The 19,981-nt window shown below is 47.7% G+C and overlaps 1 protein-coding gene across 1 annotated transcript in view; it reads right to left on the minus strand.

Annotated features, from left to right (window-relative positions):
- Window positions 1-19,981, minus strand: part of LOC114100789 (maestro heat-like repeat-containing protein family member 7) — a 50,192-nt gene continuing 30,211 nt past the window's right edge. Inside the window, exons 12-22 of the mRNA XM_027945603.2 lie at window positions 18,140-18,284; window positions 17,535-17,710; window positions 16,982-17,119; window positions 16,770-16,884; window positions 7,049-7,189; window positions 6,297-6,473; window positions 5,902-6,060; window positions 4,474-4,575; window positions 1,406-1,508; window positions 904-963; window positions 1-185 (exon numbers count right to left, since the gene is read on the minus strand). Coding sequence (XP_027801404.2) covers window positions 1-185; window positions 904-963; window positions 1,406-1,508; window positions 4,474-4,575; window positions 5,902-6,060; window positions 6,297-6,473; window positions 7,049-7,189; window positions 16,770-16,884; window positions 16,982-17,119; window positions 17,535-17,710; window positions 18,140-18,284 — 1,501 coding nt within the window. The remainder of the gene's footprint in view (window positions 186-903; window positions 964-1,405; window positions 1,509-4,473; window positions 4,576-5,901; window positions 6,061-6,296; window positions 6,474-7,048; window positions 7,190-16,769; window positions 16,885-16,981; window positions 17,120-17,534; window positions 17,711-18,139; window positions 18,285-19,981) is intronic.

A 19,981-nucleotide genomic window follows, 5' to 3' on the forward strand; every position in this document is an offset into this window, starting at 1 on the left:
TCACAGTTTTAGGAACCTAGTGAGTGACACAGGCTCAAAAGACCTCCTCCGGGGCCTCCTCCTGCAGAAGCAGGAAGTGGTGGTCTTGGCCTGCAGCACCTTCTTCTGGGCTTCCAGGATGTAGAGGGTCTGTGTGGTGAGGCAGCTGACCACGGGGTCAGGGTCCTTCTGCATGTGCCTCAGGGCTGCAACACAGATACAGCTATGAGTCTGACCAGAGAAAGGCCACCAGGCTAGGCAAGAGGGACGGGTCCTGCTATGGGAAAGGAATAGGGTAGTGGAATGGGACTGGCATCTTCTAAGGTAGGACAGAGAGTCCACACTGCTCAGTTATAAGCAAGATCACAAACATGCCCATAGCTTGGAGATGCTGGGCCAGCACTCACCCCCAATCCTTGTGGTCCACTCTACCTTCCCCTCCCTGTCTCTGCCCTCCACCAATAGAATAACGCTGGCCTCCCAGAGAGCTGCAGCCAGGGACTTGGCCACACTTGGGAATCACTATGTCAGGGACACAGTGCAGAAAGGGGCGGTCACATCTCAGAAAGATGGTGGAGGAGCATGGACGACAACACCAACGGTTCTGGAGGCTCCCAAGGAAAGGAGCTGGGCACACTTGGGGGCTGAGTCCCCCAAGGAGGAAGTTGGCCATCTCTCTTAGAAAGAGTTCAAGGAACCATCCTGACTGATGAATGGGGCCTGAGCAAGATGGCAATGGGGGTGAGTGAGAGTGGGGTCTGCAGGGCCTTGACCAACACCCCCAAACCTAAATGCCCCAGAGCCAAGCATCTTCTTCACTCGGCCTGGATGATCATTTTTGGAGAGCCATTCCTCGTTCCTGAGCCTTCCCCACCAACACGGCACCTCCAACAGATGGACGCAGTGGGCGGCTGGCCAACTCACCTGTATTTGCATCCTCAACTTCATCCATCTCTTCCAGGTTGAGGGTTTGGATGATCTGGCCTGCAGGGGCACACAGAGGCACCTCAGTGGTGTCCTGGCCACCAGTGCTTCCCCTGCCCCTCCTCAAACACTCACCACTGCCCCCTTGGTCTGCCTTTCTCTCCTGTGGCCACCAGCCTCAGGTCTGAACATTTCCCATAAAGTCAAAATTTCTGTCCCTGATTTTCTAAAGGGTTCTGACCAAACTGGGCCAGGTAGAGAGGCAAGCACCCCTCTGCTCCAACTCTGGCCTCTCAGGACTTGCCCATTCAGCTACAGGAAGGTCAGCCAACCCAACCAGGGGCTTCCTGCAGGGGAGGAGAGCAGGTGAAGGTGGTAGGTGTCATCACCAGAGTCCTGGAATAACTATGGGTCTTGTAACTATGTCCTGGGTCCTCCTTCAGTCTGCTTGATGGACCATACACCAAGGACATAGTGGCTCCAAGAAAACAGAAGGCCGTACCTGCAAACCACACAGCTGCCTGGCGGATGAAGACCTGTGGGCTCTTGAAGAGAGTCACACATTGGTTCAGAAACCAGATGGCTTTGCTCGCCTCCAGTTGCAGCTGTAAGGAGAGGTGTTCCATTACAGAGAGGCCATTGCCGGTTCTTCTGCCTCCTTGGACAGTCTTGAGACTAACCTGAGTTATCCCCTGAGTGCCAGAATCTATGAAGACATTCTACACCTCCACTCCCTACCCCAGCTCCTCAAACTTATTTCCTCTGTGAAGCCTTTCTGGATGAACCAAGCCACACGGGTCACTTTCCCTGACCTTGACCCAATAGGAGCCTAAAATTCATATAGATTTACCCCAATCTTTGGCTCACCCACATTTCTCCTATTTCCAACATTGGCACAGTGAACCTCACTTTGAAATATTGTCTATTTATAGCTTGACTTAAAATTTTCAATCTCATGCCACATTCTCTAGGCTGCAAAAAAGGGTGTGTAGACATCAATCATGTCTACACCCTTCTATTAGAAGGAGGGCTGCATATAATTAAGTGTTCTTATAACTTCCTCCCCTGCCTTGGGATACCCCATTTTCTGTGTCTACTCAGACTTCCTCCCATGAAGGTCTTAGGATGATGTGTCCTTTCCTTTACACAATGACCATTAGCCTTAACCCCTCTCCATGTCCCCTTCTAGCTTCTTCTTTCCTACTCTCCTTTTTCATTTTGCAGTAAAGTTTTTTAGCTTTTATTTTTCCTTTGTTTTATTTTGGTACCAGAGATTGAACTCAGGGGCACTTAACCACTGAGCCACACCCCATCCCTTTTTTGTATTTCATTTAGAGACAGGGTCTCACTGAGTTGCTTAAGGGCCTCCCTGAGTTGCTGAGGCTGTCTTTGAACTCACAATCCTCCTGCCTCAGCCTCCAGAGCCGCTGGAATTACAGGCATGCACCACCACACTTGGCTGCAGTCAAAAATGAGGTGAAACCCATGGTTTTTCCCAACATTTTTTTTAAAAAAGGTTTTTTAGCTACAGATGAAAACAATACCTTTATTTTATTTATTTATTTTTATGTGATGCTGAGGATGGAACCCAGTGCCTCACACATGAGCCACAATCCAGCCCCTTTTTCCAACTTTTTGGTAGCAGGATCTTTTCTTCAAATAAAAATCCTAACTGGAAATGTCCCCTGCATCAGAAGGGGTGCTGCTCTGGTTGGAGGATGTGAGGCTGAGCCTGCCCTCCTGCTCACCTCTGCCACAGTTGAAGTTACCCAGGAAATCTGTCATTTTGCACCACAGTCCCCTCCTCCTACATCTCCAACCCTGACTAGGCAAGGGTCACCATTAGCTCCCATGGTCCAACCCAGCCTGCACTCTGGTCTGGATGCTCCCAAACTCATGCTGCCGTCCTACTGCGGGCCACCTATTGCTGCCTGGAACTTTCCTACGTGACATGATCCCTTTCTTCTTATTCTCCTTTGACTTTTCACTTGACTTTCTTTCCTAATCTCCTTCAAAGGATGCTTGAACTGGTATTTCCTGGGATCCCGGGCTGACTTACAAGCTTCCTGACCCACTGGCCACCTCCCTAGCTGAGCAGCTCTGGGTCAGTGATTACAGCTTCCATCGACCGTTGGGAGGTGTGTTCAGTGTTCACAAATCCCGTCTCTAGCACGTGCTCCAGGATTCAGTGATATATTCCTGACTTCCAGTGCTCTAGATTCGCCCATAGACTTTACAAACTTGACAGGCACAAAATCAGCCCACCCCCTTCCTCTCACACTTGACCTTGCCCTGTATTCCTGACCTTGCTCCATGGCACCAGTGTCCACTCAGGTCAGAAACCCAAGTGGCCTCCACCTTCATGCTCCACATTCAACCAGTCTCCACAACCAGCTAATCACATCCATGGCTTCATCTTTGTGACACTGTCATCTCTCCCTGAGGCCCCTAATTCTGTCCCTTGGAACCTTTCCTCTGATTCCACAGCCTGGGCTGGGGGACTTATCTAAAGTGCACAGCTCTCCAACCATGCCACTGCCTTGTTGAACACTTCAGTGGCTCCTGCTGCCCGTAGCACCACATCCTGCTCCTTGTGGCACCAAAACTTCATGGCATGATGTGGCCTGCTCTCCCACTCCTGGGCTCTCCTGCCCAGACTGCTGACTGCCACCCAGGACCCAAGACCAGCCTGCAGACCTTCTCATTTAGTCCACATAATGTTTTACATTGTAAATTATTTGCTAACATAAACGTGGGAAATGTCACCTAGAATCAGGATTTTCTGCTCTCAACATTTGGAAGATCTGGCCACTCTGAGCCCACTTTCTCTCAGGGAAACAACCCGTGCTCAGCTGCAGACTATATTGACTGATACATGAATTTGTATCAATCAAAACCTATTTAGAATCTGTACCCAGACCTTGGCCCAGTCTTTCATATATTACAGAGTACTTTTCCACAGTTCAAGCATACACTGGGTTTTCTAGGAATGCATCTGCAAGACAAATCCAAAACTAAACTTTCAGGGAGAGATGACAGTGGCAGTATGTTAGCAAAAATTATTCATCACTTTGGAAATCAAATCACCAACAACAAAGCTTCCTTTGATGTTTGATCTGACTCTGCATCAGAAGCAGATCTGTTCACAGTGATTCTGTGCAAAAGGGGAAGGAGCCTTCATTATGTCTTCAAGGGTAAATGGAACCAAGCACTCACATACATTATATTATGTCCTATTATATTACATATGTTTATGCATGCTGGGTTTTTTTAATAAATTACTTTCACTTGTCCTTTGGAGTTAGGGCATTCTGCTTATTTGGGAAATATGAAGCATGGGTAGATGCTGAGATTCATGAATTTCACTTGGGAGAATAAAGAGGGTGTTACCAGAGGGACTGGTACCATCTAAATGCCCCACACAAAGCAAATGCTTGGTGAGCGGCTTATCATTGAACTGCTGCTGCGGCCACCACAGCAAACCCCTAGCTGCAGGAGAAAGGACCGGAGTGCTGGGGATGCCACCCTCCCTTGCACAGGGATAGAACGGTGAGTCGGCAGCTGGCTTACCAGGATCCTGAGAATGGTAAACACATCTCTCTGGGTGAAGACTGTTTTCAACTTTGTCCAGCCTAGTAAGGTAGCTGTGTGGCAGAGGGAGAGCTGGCAGATCTGGGGAGACAAGAGGCTTGGCATAAGGGGTTATGCAAGTGGGGCTGGGCAGCCATGAAGGGGCACCCAGAAGGGAGAGAGAGGACAGCCTGTCCAACTCCAGTGGGATGGAAACTCAGGGAACAGATAGGGATCCAGGATTAGGAGATCATCTAGGCACCTGGCTGTATTGAAAACCCCTGTTACCCATGAAGGAGAACTTGCAAATCCAGTTAGAGTGACTTTTCCGATTGCTGTGATACTGCACAGAGACCCAGAGCAATGGGACTCTCCACTTCTTAACCTCAGTCACCAGTCCCACAACTTCCCATGCCTAAAACAGTCTCTGAAATCACATTTACCCAAAGTCTTGTTTTGTGGTATACTCTACCACTGAGCTACATTCTCAGCACCTTTAAAAATTTTTTTTTTTTTGAAACAGGGTCTTGATACATTGCTGAGGCTGGCCTTGAGCTTGTGATCCTCCTGCCTCAGCCTCTCAAGTTGCTGGGATTACAGGCATGCACAACTATGCCTGGCTTAGATTTCCCCAACGTCTTAATTCTTCAACTGTTGGTCGCTGCTCTGAATCAGGGTCAGCTCTCTCAGGAATATCACTGCTGACTCCACCGGGAGGGGCCCTGAGCCACAGGATAATTTCTTTCCAGCACTTGTTCCACAGCATCCTCAGATGAGCCCAAAGAGGCCTCAGAAATGGCAAAGTAGCTGCTCTGTGAGAACAGAGTGTCCTCTTAAAAGCTAAGCTGGTTTGGGGGTTTTCTAGTTGTGGTGCCCACTTCTGGTTTCCTGGGATCAGAGCTTGGCCCATCCAACTCTCTTTGTTCTGCTCACAACACTGTCTCCAACTGGAACTGGCCTCCCCAGGGAGCCTGTCCACACTAAGGGGCACAGAAAGTGGTCTCAAAGAAGACTGCAGAAGCCAAGGGCAGGGAAACAGAGAGAAGGACTGGTACTAATCAGTCCATGAGATGTTCCTCCTCAGAGTTTTCACAACCGCAATATTCTACTGCAAGTTGGTGGCCAGCTGGATGGAGCTAGGAGCTGGAGAAAACTCGGGTGTTGTATCTTGTCATCTCTAATGTCTCTCCTCCCACCCACCCACCCATCTCCCCTCCCTCTCTCTCTTTCAGTACTGAGGATTGAACTCAGGGGCACTGTACCAGGGAGCTACATCCCCAGCCCTTTTTATTTTTTTATTCTGAGACAGGGTATCACTAAGCCACTGAGGCTGGCCTTAACCTTTGCAGTTCTCCTGCCTCAAATACTCAATATTTACCCACCATGGAATTGGGGACCACACACAGGCTCCGAGGGCTGGCCTCTCACCTGAGCCACATCAGTATTCACATCCTTCAGGTGCAGCACAAGGAGAACTATGGAGTTGAGCATCTGCTGCTTCAAGGGGAAGACAAGGTCTCTCTTCTTGATCTTGGACAGGAGATTCCCGTAGACCTGGAAGGCCATCAGGCGCAGATTCTCAGGCTCCTGGGTCAGAAAACACACACCTCTGCATCTGTCCACTGGTCACCCAACTCAGAGTCCCTGAGTTGCTCCTCCCCTGAGATCTGCTTTGATTCTCCAGTAACACGACAGTCATGAGACAAGGGCGCAGAAGCAGTCCCCTCCCCACAGAAGAGCACTAAGTCAAGCTGGAGGGAATTCTGCCCAATTCCTCCTCTCACAGAGGCCTAGAGGAAGAGAGACCCCTCAGGGGACTTCACCTCCTCAAGGAAAGAGCCCAGGGTGAAGGCCAGCTGAATCAGGAAGAAAGAGGAGCGCTTCCAGGTGAGGTCCTCAAGGAGGTGATTCAGCGTCAGGAAAGTCTCCTCCACGATGCAGTGGCAGGGGGAGTAGCAGCATCTCAGCACGTGCGGCTGCAGGATGGAGAGCCGCCTCACCTGCGGAGGGGTGGAGGGGTGACGGTGACCGCCGCTCAGGAAATGCTGGGCGGGGCTCTTTCCTGCTCTCCTTTCAGTCCAAGCCCCACAAGCGACAGCCCCGGGACACACTGCCAATTTTCACCCTGGAACTAGGGCTGGTTCAGCAAGTGGGTTTGGTCAGCATGAGCCGCCCAGGAGAACAGATGACTTCTGCCCTCCATGGGAAAAGGGGAGAAGACAGAGAAGCCGCCTTCCCTACAACACCAGAAGTTCCCCTCCTCACTGCCTGTCTCATCTGTGACGGTGAGGCTGGTATTCAGGAGACCTGGATGGCATATGTGGGATCCTGGGATTGGCTGAGATTATCCTCTGAAGTGACCTATGGGACAGCCTCCCCAGGGGGCCTCTCCTGGGAAGGGAGGGAGCAGGAATGGCCCAAGCCCTGATCCTGTGCTTGGTGGACTGGCCTCAGGAAGATCTGGTCTCTGATTCCAAGGGTATGTCCCAGCCTGTCTATTGAACTCCGGGTCCTATTCCTCTCCCAGATGACAACATTGCCTGAGAACCTGCCCTTGGCCTCTGCTTCATCTTACCAAGTTCTTGTGCTTTGCGAAGACCTCTGTCACCTGCAGCAATAGCTTCACTGTGGTTAGCTCCTCACACTTGAACCAGTTTGCTAGAATGTGGGTGGCAATGTCATCCACAATGGCTGCCACATCTGGGCTCTGGAGCAGCTGGCAAAGGAGGCCAAGAAAGATAGTGAGGTGCGCAAGGAGGAGACAACTCCCAATGACGCTGAATCTAGGTTCCTGCTCACGAGTAAAGACGGTTTTAAGGCTTTGGAAGAATCGGTGGAGAGACCAGAGTTAGAGGGTCTTCCCATCCTTTCATTCCAGGATGAGAAAAGTAAGAAACCTCAGTCAGTTCTCAAATAACCTCATGTTTCCATTGGGAAGCAAAGACTCACTCAACCACCTGTGAACATCTCCAGACAATAGCAACGTGGCACAAACCAAAAGCAAGCAAAAAAAAAAAAAATCTATTTTAAGTGGGTGCTAAAGGAAAATTTATAAAGAAGTGGAACTTGAATAAAGAGAACTTGAATGCACATCTAAGTCTTACAGACTGGAAGGCAAACAGTTCAATAGGACAAGAAGCAAAAGAAATGGGGAGGAATTCACAGAAGTGTGTGTGTGTGTGTGTGTGTGTGTTCAGTTGGGAAAACTGGGTGTGGCAAAGCAGGAGTGTGGCTGGGTTGAGGGAAGGGCAACAAGAACGCTGAGCCAACTTGGGAGGAGCATCCCATTGGTGAGAAGCATTGCTTATGGAGGTCCCAGGAAAGAGATTGGCATGTATCTTTCGCAGTTGCTCCAGGTATGGGTGAGGTGGGTCTAGACTTCCAGCCAGTGGGGATGGGGAAGAGATGTCTCAGGAGTGCTGCAAAGCACACCTTAGTCAGAAAAAGAAAAGAGAGAAGTCGAAGATAGGTCCCCAGAATAATACTTTTTAGAAGAGAGAAGGTAGAGGGAAGTTATTATAAGATCTTTGCCACTATTATTCCATTGCACTGGGTACCCTGGGGCCAAGCTGGGCAATATCAAGCAAGCAACCCTTGAAGGCAGGCCCAGTCACTGACCTAAACAATTAGTTCCATTTTTACCCTTTCTGACTCCATTTGAATTCCAAGAACCACACAGGTCTGATTGATTGATAAGCATCTTTATGACAAGAGACCAAAACTGCCCCAAGCAACAGTCGGCCTCTCAGAACAGATCACCCCATAAGAGAGTCCCGTAAGCCTGAGCTATAACCCCATGACGGAACCCAGGCTGCCCTTAAGCAGGAACAGTCATCCCACTGGGAACTGAGTCTCCCCCTCAAGATGGGATCACCTCCCCAGAGCTTCATAGAACCAGTCCTGAGACCATGGTCTGACCCAGATGACTTACTCTACCAGCTGCTCAAAACCCAGACATCCAAGCCCCCAACCCTTGTCTTTGTTCCCCTTTTCTGTAAAACCTCAAAGTTTCTGTCATCCCTTGAAGTCAGATTTTTGGTCACCCCTATGTCTCCTCTTCCTGGAGTGGCCATCTTGATTAAAAGCTTCTCTCCTTTCCTTTACTACTGTGTAAGTCTTCGATTGGCATATGGGGACAGGTGGCTGAGCCTGGTCTGTTGGGACCTACCAGGGCAAGGGGCTTCATCCAGGGACTCCAGTAACAAGGTTTTTGTTGTTGTTGTTGTTGTAGATGGACACAACATCTCTCTTTATTTACTTATTTATTTATTTATGTGGTGCTGAGGATCAAACCCAGTGCCTCACACATGGTAGGCAAGTGCTCTGCCACTGAGCCCCAACCCCAGTCCCTGGGGCATTTTCTTATCTTTCCACTTTGGGCCAGTATGGTCTGCTTTCTACCACTATCTGTGAAGCAGAGAAGAGAGCCTTAGAATTTTCAGGCCTTTAGATTAAAAGCCCTTGAGAAGTTCTCTACCAACAGGGCATCTACAAATAGGACCTTGCTCTTTGTTTTGGTCTTTGTCATTTGAGCATTTGGGGGCTATTTGGGCATAGGCCGTTTTGGGTTTTGTTTTGTTTTGAGGGGTACTGAGGATTGAACTTCCCCACTTCTATTTTGTATTTTATTTAGAGACAGGGTCTCACTGAGTTGCTTAGTGCCTTGCCATTGCTGAGGTTGGCTTTGAATTCGCAATCCTCCTGCCTCAGCCTCCCGAGCCACTGGGATTACAGGCGTGTGCCGCTGTGCCCGGCTATTTGTTTTTGACAAGGAAATTTGAAATCCTATGGTATCGACTAGAAAAAACAGACACAAAATAGGTGAAATAGGTGAGGAATAAGGGCTTGGGAGATCTCTGTTGTAATTTGCCTAACAATGGGAAATTCTAAATCTATACCATTAGGAAGCCCCCTTGGGAGAATTCTAGATGTCTCATGATGATCTATGATCCATGATCTAATTATAGCTATAAACCTATGACTAAGAAAAAGATGATTTATTAATATAATACAGTATGGCCTATGTCTATACCAGATGCAAAAGATGCAGTCCCCAAACAAATCACTGAATTATCATACTACTTTATAGTTGGAGCTGTTTTGCCAAATATTAAAGGGGAAGAGGGAATGTTGCTGACCCCCTGAAACCCTGCAGCTCCCTTGCTGCTTGCAGACCCCACGGCTTTGATATGCCTTTCTGTGTGTATCAGAATGTTCAGTTCCACTGCTAGGGACAGACTGACTCTGTAAACTCAATGATCAGGTAGACTCCTTGGAGAACTGGTAAAAGTGCCAGCAGAACAGGCACTTCATCTTCAGCTGATATAAACCCAGGAGAAGCCAGCAGGGGTGAGTCAATGCCAAAGTTCTTCAATCTATCAACAAGGCTGTGTAGGCCAATGGGCCAAGCCAAGAATGCTCTCCCAGTTAAAGTTCTTTTAAAAGAGGGTGCAGCGAAGCCCCCCACCTAAAGCAATATCTGCCGCGGGAGACACCCAAGGAAATCCAACCCATACTTCAAAGAAATTTTAAGTGACCGACTGATGTCTGCCCCCACTTTGGGACTGCCTAACTTTAAAAAGCCATTTAAACTGTATGTAAGCGAGAAATTGGACTGGGAGTTCTTGTTTAGTTGCTGGATGAAGCTCCCCAACCTGTAGCTTGCTTCTTATAGCAGGTAATCACACGGCCAAGGGATGGCCACCTTGTTGCCAGGCAACAGCAACCATGTATGATATGCTAAAAGATGCTGAAAACTTAATACTTGGACAACGTACTGCCATATACTTGCCACATCAGATTTTAACCTTGCTGGAACAAAAGGCAGATACTGCCTAACTGCTGGGAGTTTGGGTGCATAACAGGCAATCTAATTAGATGAGCCTAATGTGACTCATCAAACAACATTAACTTTAAGCAGAGAGACCCTGCTGTCTGTCAGCAGGTCCTGAGGCTCCTACCCCGCACCATAGATCTGTGGAAGTTCTTGATTCTATCTTTTTCCAGAAAACCAGGCCTGACATTAGTCATTTGACCACACAGACTGGGAATTCCTCACAGGTAGAAGTGGCTTCACGAACCATGGAAAACACCAAGATGGGTACGCAATAGCATTTACAAGATGTTATTGAGTCAGATCCCCTCCTAACAGTTATCCCCTCAAAAGGCCAAATTAGTAGCCCTTACTGGGGCCCTCGATCTTTCAAAGGGAAAGGGTTAACATTTATGCTATGCTGACTCAAAATATGCCTTTTGATTGTCCACACCCAAGGAGGGAGAGAGAAAGAAAGAGTTGGAGAGGGGGCTGGGGAGGGACTTACAGCCTCTAATAGCAAGGACATAAAACATCCTTGGACATCAACTCCTGCAGACTGTCTTTATGCCAAAAGATGCCAACTTTGGGCCAAACACAAGGGGCCCAATAGTGTGGGCCAAATCCCTTTGAAGATTGGCAGGTAGACTCCCCTCAGATGCCTAAAGTTGCTGGAAACTTTAAATGTCTCCTGGTTTCTGTTGACACCTCTTCTAACTGGGTCAAGGCCAACCTCAGTAGGATGGAAAAAGCCTCGGAAGTGGTACAGGCTCTACTAAAGGGCATCATTCCCAGGTATGGCCTGTCTGACTCCTTACAATGTGACAATAGCCCTGTGTTTGTCTCTTGAGGCAGCGCAGCAGGCCAGTGGAACTCTAGGATTTTGCTGGAGATTACACGCAGCCTGGAGACCTCGACAGGTAGGAAAGATGGAGAAGATAAGCCACGCTCTAAGAGGACTTTAGCCAAAATTTATCAAGAAACTGTTCTAACATAGGAAAAGGTACTGCCCATTGCTTTCCTTCACATTAGGGGGGCTGCAATAAAGCCCCTCTGCCATTAACTGTGGGAGACCCTTTGGAGACTTCCATAAAGGGCCACGGTCCCCACACTTAAAATATGAAAATAAAATCAGGCATAGGTAGAGCAGCTTAATCAAGTTCTAACTTCTGTCTGTGAGTTTGCTTCCTCTAGGGCAAAATCCTCCTCCCCTGAGGACCCACTGCACCTTTTTCAACTGAGAGATGGACATGGAAATATCAGGGCCCAGAAGATCAGCAGATTTAAAAAGAAAAAAAAAAAAAAAGTGGACAGGCCCTTCCAATGTTCTCTGAATCACTCACACTTCTTTAAAACATGGTGGTGTCAAGCCGAGATTCCACCACACCAGAGTAAAAGGGCACCACCGGGAAACAGCCCTCCTGACCCTCGGCAGGATCAAGAGGATCCCATTGGACGATGGTCCCCCCAGGATCTCAAATATCTCTTCAGAGAGCACAACTCCGCTTAGATAATCATGAATCACACTGCCGTCACTCTTTGCTTTCTTTGTCTTTTCCTTACTCCCCATGGATCTGGTCTAACTTGTTTGCTGACTGGGCTGGGCCTCAGCAATAGATCCTTTCAGTAGTAGGCTAAAATCAATTCCTTCTAAATGGAGGCACTTAATGTTTGACAATGTTATTTTCCTTCCTTTTCCTCTAGGTGACCTCTGCTCACTTCCTTTGTAAGACTGGTACTCATACTGTTTGGACCAGCATGGGAATGAAATGCCTTTGGTATAAAAGGGACAAAGTTTTCTTATCCCATCAAGGTCTTCCATTCCAAGACTCCCACATGGCCCCTATCAGCAGGAAATAATTATCGAAGACAATGGCCTTCTGCCCTCCCCCCAGCAGACATGGAATGTGACTTGACAGGAGGATTTGAAGGCCGGTCCAGTCATTGACCAATTTCATTTTGTCCCTTTCTGACTCCACTTGTCTTTTGACATGTTTTCCTTCTGAACCACCTTCTTTTGCAGTTACCTTGGATTCCAGGAACCACACAGGTCTGATTGATTGATAAGCATCTTTATGACAAGTGACCGAAACTGCCCCAAGCAACAGTCAGCCTCTCAGAACAGATCACCCCATAAGAGGGTCCCCGTAAGCAGGAGCTATTAACCCCATGACAGAACCCAGGCTGCCCTTAAGCAGGAACAATCATCTCACTGGGAACTGAGTCGCCCCCTCAAGATGGGATCACCTCCCCAGAGCTTCATAGAACCAGTCCTGAGACCATGGTCTGACCCAGATGACTTACTCTGTTGGCTGTTCAAATCCCCCAACCATACAAGTCCCCAACCCTTTCTTTGTTCCCTTTTTCTATAAAAACCTCAAAGTTTCTGTCATCCCTTGAAGACAGATCTTTGGTCACCAAACCCCTACATCTTTTCTTCCTGGGGTGGCCACACTGATTAAAAGATCCTCTTCTTTCCCCACCACAGCATGAGTCTTTGATTGGCATATGAGAACAGGTGACTGAGCCTGGTCTATTGGGATCACTGGGGCAGGGGCCTTCAACCAACAACTCTGGTAACATAGTGACTCCAAGGCCCCCAGCCCTGGCTGCACATTAGGATCACCAGGAGAACTAGAGAAATGCTGCTCTTTGGATCCCATGTCATCCACCAAAAGTCTGATTTGGAGTCCAAGCGTCAGTGTTATTTATTTATAAATTCTCCCAAATATCCAACTATGCAGGCAGGGTTGAGGATGACTGGGCCAGACATTCATGGTTTGGAATGCATATGCCACCATGGACACCGTGATACGCAGAGTCAGTGTGGTGTGGCAACTAGGAAGGGCTCTCGTCAGCACTGACCTCCACACAGCAACCTATGAGCTCATGTGATGGAAAGACATTGGAATGCAAATGGAACATCAGGAGTTAAAGTAGTCCCCCCTCACTCCCCAGTGTGTGTGTGTGTGTGTGTGTGTGTGTTGCTGGGGATCAAACCCAGAAAGTTTATGTGAGCAAGAAAAAGTCAAACAATAATCAATAGGATGATTGATGGGCAAAAGAGATGGGAAGGAATTCAGAGAAGGGCAAGTTCAAGTCACAAAATTCCAGGCAGAACTGAAAACTAGAGCAAACAGACATTGTTTCACATCCATCGGGAGAGATGTGAATTTGGATGTAAGAAGAGCTAAGGCGGGAGGCTGAGGCAGGAGGATCACCAGTTCAAGGCCAGCCTGGGCTATATAACAAGACCCCATCTCAAAAAAAGAGCTAACCCTTGGTGGAAGTAATCAGGGGGCTCTCTCACACTTTACTAGCATGAGCGCACATCATTACTTTGGAAAACCATCTGGCAACACTGTGTGTGTGTGTGTGTGTGTGTGTATTTTAACAGGAAAGAGATGCCTATTTGTTGCCTGTGAGATATCTGGGGATGAAGAGGCGGGGGTATAGGCCTCATTGGGTAGGAAGCGAGAAGGCAAAAGAAGGGAAAAAAAGGTGTTTTTTGTTTGTTTGGTTTTTGTTGTTTTTTTTTTAAATAAAGAAACCAGTGTGTATGGTTTCATTTGTATATTTGTGTTAAATTGTACATGAATAGCCAGGCGTGGTCGCACATGCCTGTAATCCCAGCAGCTCAGGAGGCTGAGACAGGAGGATCATGAGTTCAAAGCCAGCCTGAGCAACAGTGAGGAGCTAAGCAACTCAGTGAGACCCTGTCTCTAAATAAAACACAAAATAGGGATGGGGATGTGGCTCAGTGGCCTAGTGCCCCAGAGTTCAATCCCTGGTACAAAAAAAAAATTATACATGCGTATAGATTATTTAAAACAACATTAGGAAGACCAAAGTTCATCAGCTACATTGAAGATGTCTGCACTTGCTTTTGCATGCATGCCTGGGGTCATGCTTATGTGAGTATCTGTGCTTCTATATTAATGGCAAAGAAGCTTTCAGGGACAAATTGCAGAGGTTTTCTACCTGTCAGGCAGGCAGATCTGCCCTAGTTTACTTACTAATTAGTGAGTTTCTTAAATTCTCTGGGCCTCAGTTTTCATCCTCTACAAAATAGAGTTAATAACATCTTTTCCACAGTTACAATGAGAATGAAAACAGCTGGGCTCCCTTTTCTTGATTGTCCAGAATTCCAGCACAGGGCCTTTTGAAATGTTTCTGCTTGTGCTTAGCCCAGGGAAATGGATGAAGATACCAAGACAACAAGCTGGGAGCTTCAAAGGGTTAGGAAATGTTTGAGAGCTTCTAGATCTTGACCCACTTTCTTAGCCAGTACCTAAAACCCCATGGTTCTCCCCTTTAATTGCTATGAATGGAGTCCACCCATCTTCCTGCCTAGAGCCCCTTTGAGCCTTTTCCCAAACAAACTGTCCCCTCCATTCCCCTCCTCAGCCTGAAGCTCCAAAACAGGTGACAGAGGAGTGAACACCTGTTCCTATGTCCACTTGTTTATGTGGGTATTATGCCTTTGGGAGAACTTGTAGGGTGGTCCTCAGTCCTAGCTGCATTTCTAGAACACAGGACTTGGGAGGTTCTAAGCAAACTAATGCCTGGACCCCATCCTAGAACAACTCAAACAGAAGAACAAGGCAGAGAGTGGGGAAAGTAGGGAGGATCACTGGCAATAGCATTTTTTAAAAGCTCCCCACAGGATCCTAATATGCCACCAGGGTTCAGAACTACTGTTCTAACACAGTGGCAGTCACCTTGTGATACCTACTAGTCTCTCAGGCTTGTACCTGGTGCCATTTCTCAAAGCTGGGTTCAAGAACTCCCTGTACTACAACAGGAACTGAGGTGCTTTCAGAAAAGAAAGACTTCTGGGTCTTACCCCAGACCTGCTGAATCCAAGTCTCTGGGAACCGGGCCCAGGAATCTGCATTTTGAACTCCTTCCTCAATGTGATGAGGCGACGTGATACACACTAACGCCTGAGACCCATGGCACTAGGCATCCCCTTCCAGCCAGAGCCCTGCCTCCTACATGCCCTCATTTCTGCATCCTGAGCAAGCGTTCGGCCAACATGACGTACATCCTTCAACGCACATCTCAGCACTCACATCAGCATGCACACCGTAGCACACAGCAGTAGCACCTTCCCGCGAGATTCAAATGCCCTGTAACCCACATAAGGGTACATGAGGTCACATTACGATAACATGTGCTTATGTTCTGGCATTAGTATTGTGTTATCTCCTATCATTGTTCAAAATAATCCAGTTCCTGTTTTTTTGTTTTTAAATTAGTTTGCTTAGATTTTAAAAGAAGCCTATTTAAAGCTGTGATGAGGCAGAAACAGTCCCAAACTCTCCCAAACACTGGTGGTGGACGTATAAATTGCTACAATTTTACTGGAAGGCAATTTGGTGTCAGTATCAAAAGTCAGAGAAGACATTTATGCTTTTTGAACCTATACTTCCACTTACTATAGTCAATACTTAAGGTAATAATCTGACACATGGGCAAAGGTTTTGCACAGAGATGCTCATTACGGTGTTATTCATAATAACATAAAATTAGAAACAGAATGTCCAACCAATTATAGAACATCTTTATGATAAAATATTCTATCACCACTGAAAGTTATGTTACCAAGAACACAAAATGACATAGGTAGAGGCTTGAAGAGAGGGGGACACAGAATATTAAGAGAGAACAATCTCAACCCTCTCACATGCACTTCCATACAGGCAAAAACCTAAAAGTGATTTCCTTTGTGCATTGTGATGATTAATGATTTTGCAATATTGTATTTACTTTTTCCACCTTTTCTATACATTTCCTGTGAGGTAACTTGAGTTAATATTAAGTTAATTGAGGTACTGAGCCAAGATCAATTTTCAAAGGCTCATGTGGCTGAAGGAAAGAGCTGTGTTGTTCCATAAAGTCAGGGCAGAGTCTTTGAGATTCAAGAAGAAATCAAATCCTATAACTCAAGGAAATCTAACAAAGTTTTTTTTTTTTTGGATGGGGGGTGGTTTGAACTCAAGGGCACTCAACCACTGAGCCACACCCCTGGCCCTATTTTGTATTTTATTTAGAGACAGCTTCTCACTGAGCTGCTAAGCAGCGCTTCACCATTGCTGAGGCTGGCTTTAAACTCACAATTCTCCTGCCTCAGTCTCCAGAGCCACTGGAATCACAGGCCTTCACCACTACACCTGGCCCTATTTTTATTTTATTTAGAGATAGTGTGTCACTGAGTTGCTTAGCACCTCACTGTTGCTGAGGCTGGCTTTGAACTTGCGATCCTCCTGCCTCAGCCTCTGGAGCTGCTAGGATTACAGGTGTGTGCCACCGTGTCCAGACTAATGACGTATTACTAGTAACATCCCCCAATCCTTCTGGGAGGTAGGGAAAGTCAAACAGGCTGCCCCCTCTGGCCAGTGGCCTTCCCAGGAGGAGTCCATTACCTTTCAGAGGGACCACCTCCCCCGCCCTCTTCTCCCCCCCCCCCCGCCCCAGTCACCTCTGTCAGGAACACAAGGGCTGTTACGTGGTTGGGGCAGTTTGTGTCCTGGAGGATCCTGATGATGAAGCTGAAGATGGGGCGGTTGTGCCAACAGTTCTTGATCACCAGGGCCCTACCGACCAGAGCACAGTGATCAGGGGGAGGCCTGGGCTGCAGGGAGGATCAGGAACATAGACGGTCCTCTGGTCAGAGCCCCAGGCGCAGCTTACCTGGCCAGCAGGGTGACTCCATCGTAGTGTTTCTCAGGACTCACAAGCAGATTCCAACCCCCAAATATGTTCACATACTCCATGTGTTCCTCATACCCAGAACTGCACATCAAGGTCTTCAGGGCCTCCACTGTAGAACTGGGGAGAGAGCAGAGCAGGAGCAGGCCGGAAGTCACCCCCACTGTGCTCCTTTCTCCCCAGCCACCTGCCTGACTCCCAGCCTCCCAGTGATGGTGGATTGCTGGCAGTGGGACAATCCATGTTACCCTGTGCAACCTTTGACAAATGAGGAACCTGTGGCCAAGAAGGTAGTGGCCTCTCCATGATGACACGGGAAGCCTGCCCAGGGGTAGGGAGGGCATCCTGGTCTGCAGACCCAGGTGTCTTGTTTTGATTTCACTTTGGTACAGAATCTCTGCATGAGCCTAGTAAGCCAGACTTAAAGAGTCTTTTCGAAAAAGTCCAGGAGGGAGAGAACAGTGTTGTGTCTGCAGGCCGGAAGCCGGGTGGGGGGTGCTAAGCCGCTCGCACATGAGCCCACAGGCCAACGAACCTCACAGGGTCCACACATTCGATTACAGGCTGCTGACCCTGGATCATTTCAGCACTTCCTTCAAGCACCAGAAGGGAGACCTGGAAGAGCAGCCTTACGAACAGGGAGGAGAAGAAGCCATGCAGCTCCATCCGCCGACTCGGTTCCTGCAAGAGCTCGTAGATGGCCCTGGTGGCCTGGGTTAAGGAGGAGAATGGGAGCATCACCACCTTTGCCTTGCCCAGTGAAGGCCTGGCTGCCCACAGCAGGTCAGGACTAAGTTAGTGGGAGCCAGGAGAGCACAGGGTATTTCCAGAGTGGCACTGTTTTAAAGCACTCTAACAGCCATGGTGGCTGTTTTGTCTCCCCTCATCCTTGAGAGTTAAGGCAGGGCTGGGCGTTTGTCTTCGGTCCATTCACCCCTGGGAACAGGAATCTAGTTCTTCTATCCCCCGACAAGGCAGCCAGCGGGAAACCCCTCCCCCAACCCAACCCAACCCGAAGACCCCACTGTTACAGTGCTCAACCCCACGCTGCCTAAAAAGAGCTGGAGACAGCCAAGCACAGCACCCTGGCCAGCTTCGTTCCCAGCACCCGGCCCCTCTGCCAGCCCGGCCCCTCCATACAATCAGTGGGGAGATCCTTGATGGGTTGCTTGGCTCCTGGTCGTTCTTTGCCTGCAATGGAATCAGCCTCTGCAGCAGATACTCCATGATCGTCTCGTAGCCTTTTGGGAAGGATGCCAGGATCTCCCAGGGATGGTGTATCTCTCTGCAAAGTCAGAAGCCACCAACATGGTTACCCCCCAGGTGGCCCTCTCTCCCTGGGTTTCACCACACCTCCAGGGGAAGGGTTCCAGGCTCTTGGCCCCATCCTCTTTCTTCCTTCTTCCTAGTCTCTCCCTTCATTATCTTTCATTCCTTTCATCACCTCCAGACTTCCCCATCTTCATACAGGTAAATCTGAAATTGTCCCCTTTGGTAGGAACCTTATGTAGGACACATCTGAGACCAAGTTTATCAGCTCTATTTGAATGCCTCTGATCAGTCCCATCCCTCTGGCCCTGTCCAAGCTCCCCTTACAGCCCCAGACCAGAACACTACCTCATCTGCCAGACTGCCCCCTCCAGTCTGTAATGCCCGGTGTGACACCCAGGGTCACTCTGCAGGCCAGATCTGATGACTTCCCTTCATAACACCCTTCCAGCCTCCCAGGCCCTCTTTCCTCTGTAGTGTCACATGTTTTTCCCTCTGCCTGGCATATCTCTCTACATCTAGATCTGACAAGATCACATGCAGAACAGAAGTCCATGCCTGAAAATTATTTTCTACAAAGAATATAATAAAATTTTAAATCAAGCTGTGTAATGTCTGCAAGATGGTATAGCCTTTTGAAATAGGAGAAAGCAACAGGGAAATGAAGGAGAGATAAGAGACAAAGACAAAGAGACCTCACTACTGGTAACATGGCACCCCAGGTGCTCTAGGGACCAAGACAAAGAAAAAAATAGTCTTCAACAAAATAATGGCAGTCGGACTGCCAGCAACTTCTTAACAGCAACTGTGGAAAGCAGAAGACAAGAGGTTGAACCTTCCAAGAACTGAACAAAGATAAATGTCAACCTACAAGTTTCCCAGCAAATCTATCATTAAGGCAGATTTGCTTCATTTATGAATCAATAAAAATAGAAAGCTTGATCAATAGATTCTCACTAGAGGATAAACTCCTAAAAGATAGGTTTCAAGAGAGAAGAAAAACAATTTCATTTTGAGATGCAAGAAGGGATGGTACACAAATAAAATGGTAAATATGCCTTTAAGTCTATATACAATGTTAGTGTAAGAATGTTCATAACAACGCTGTTAATGACAGCAAAACCTGGCTGCATGGTGGTGCACACCTGTACTTCCAGTTTCATGGGAGGCCAAGACAAGAGGATCACACGTTCAAGGCCAGCCTGGGCAACTTAGCAAGACCCTGTATCAAATTAAAATCTAAAAAGATAAGAGACAAAGACAAAGAGACTTACAAAGAGCCAACCCCAGTGATCAAGTGCTTGCCTAGTATGTACAAGGCCCCGAATTCAACTCCTAGTGCCACAAAATAAATAAATGAATAATAGCAAATAACTAGAAAAAGCCACCAACAAGAGAATGGATAAGATAAAGTATAAAAACCCAGTACAGTGGCCTGCACCTATAATCCCAGCAACTCAGGAGGCTGAAGCAAGTAGATCACAAGTTTGAGGCCAGCCTGGGCAACTTAGTGAGACTCTTATCTCAGAATTTTTTAAAAGGCTGGGAATGTAGCTCAGTGGTACAGCATCCAGGGGTTCAATTCCAAGTACCACAGTTAATTACTTAATTAATTAATCAATCACACAAATATTTTAAAATAATTTAAATGGTTGATTTCTCTACCTCTAACAGTGAGCTGAATGAACAGTGAACTGACCTAGCAGCCTAATA

This window comes from Marmota flaviventris, chromosome 12, assembly GCF_047511675.1.
Source record: "Marmota flaviventris isolate mMarFla1 chromosome 12, mMarFla1.hap1, whole genome shotgun sequence".
Taxonomy (NCBI): domain Eukaryota; kingdom Metazoa; phylum Chordata; class Mammalia; order Rodentia; family Sciuridae; genus Marmota; species Marmota flaviventris.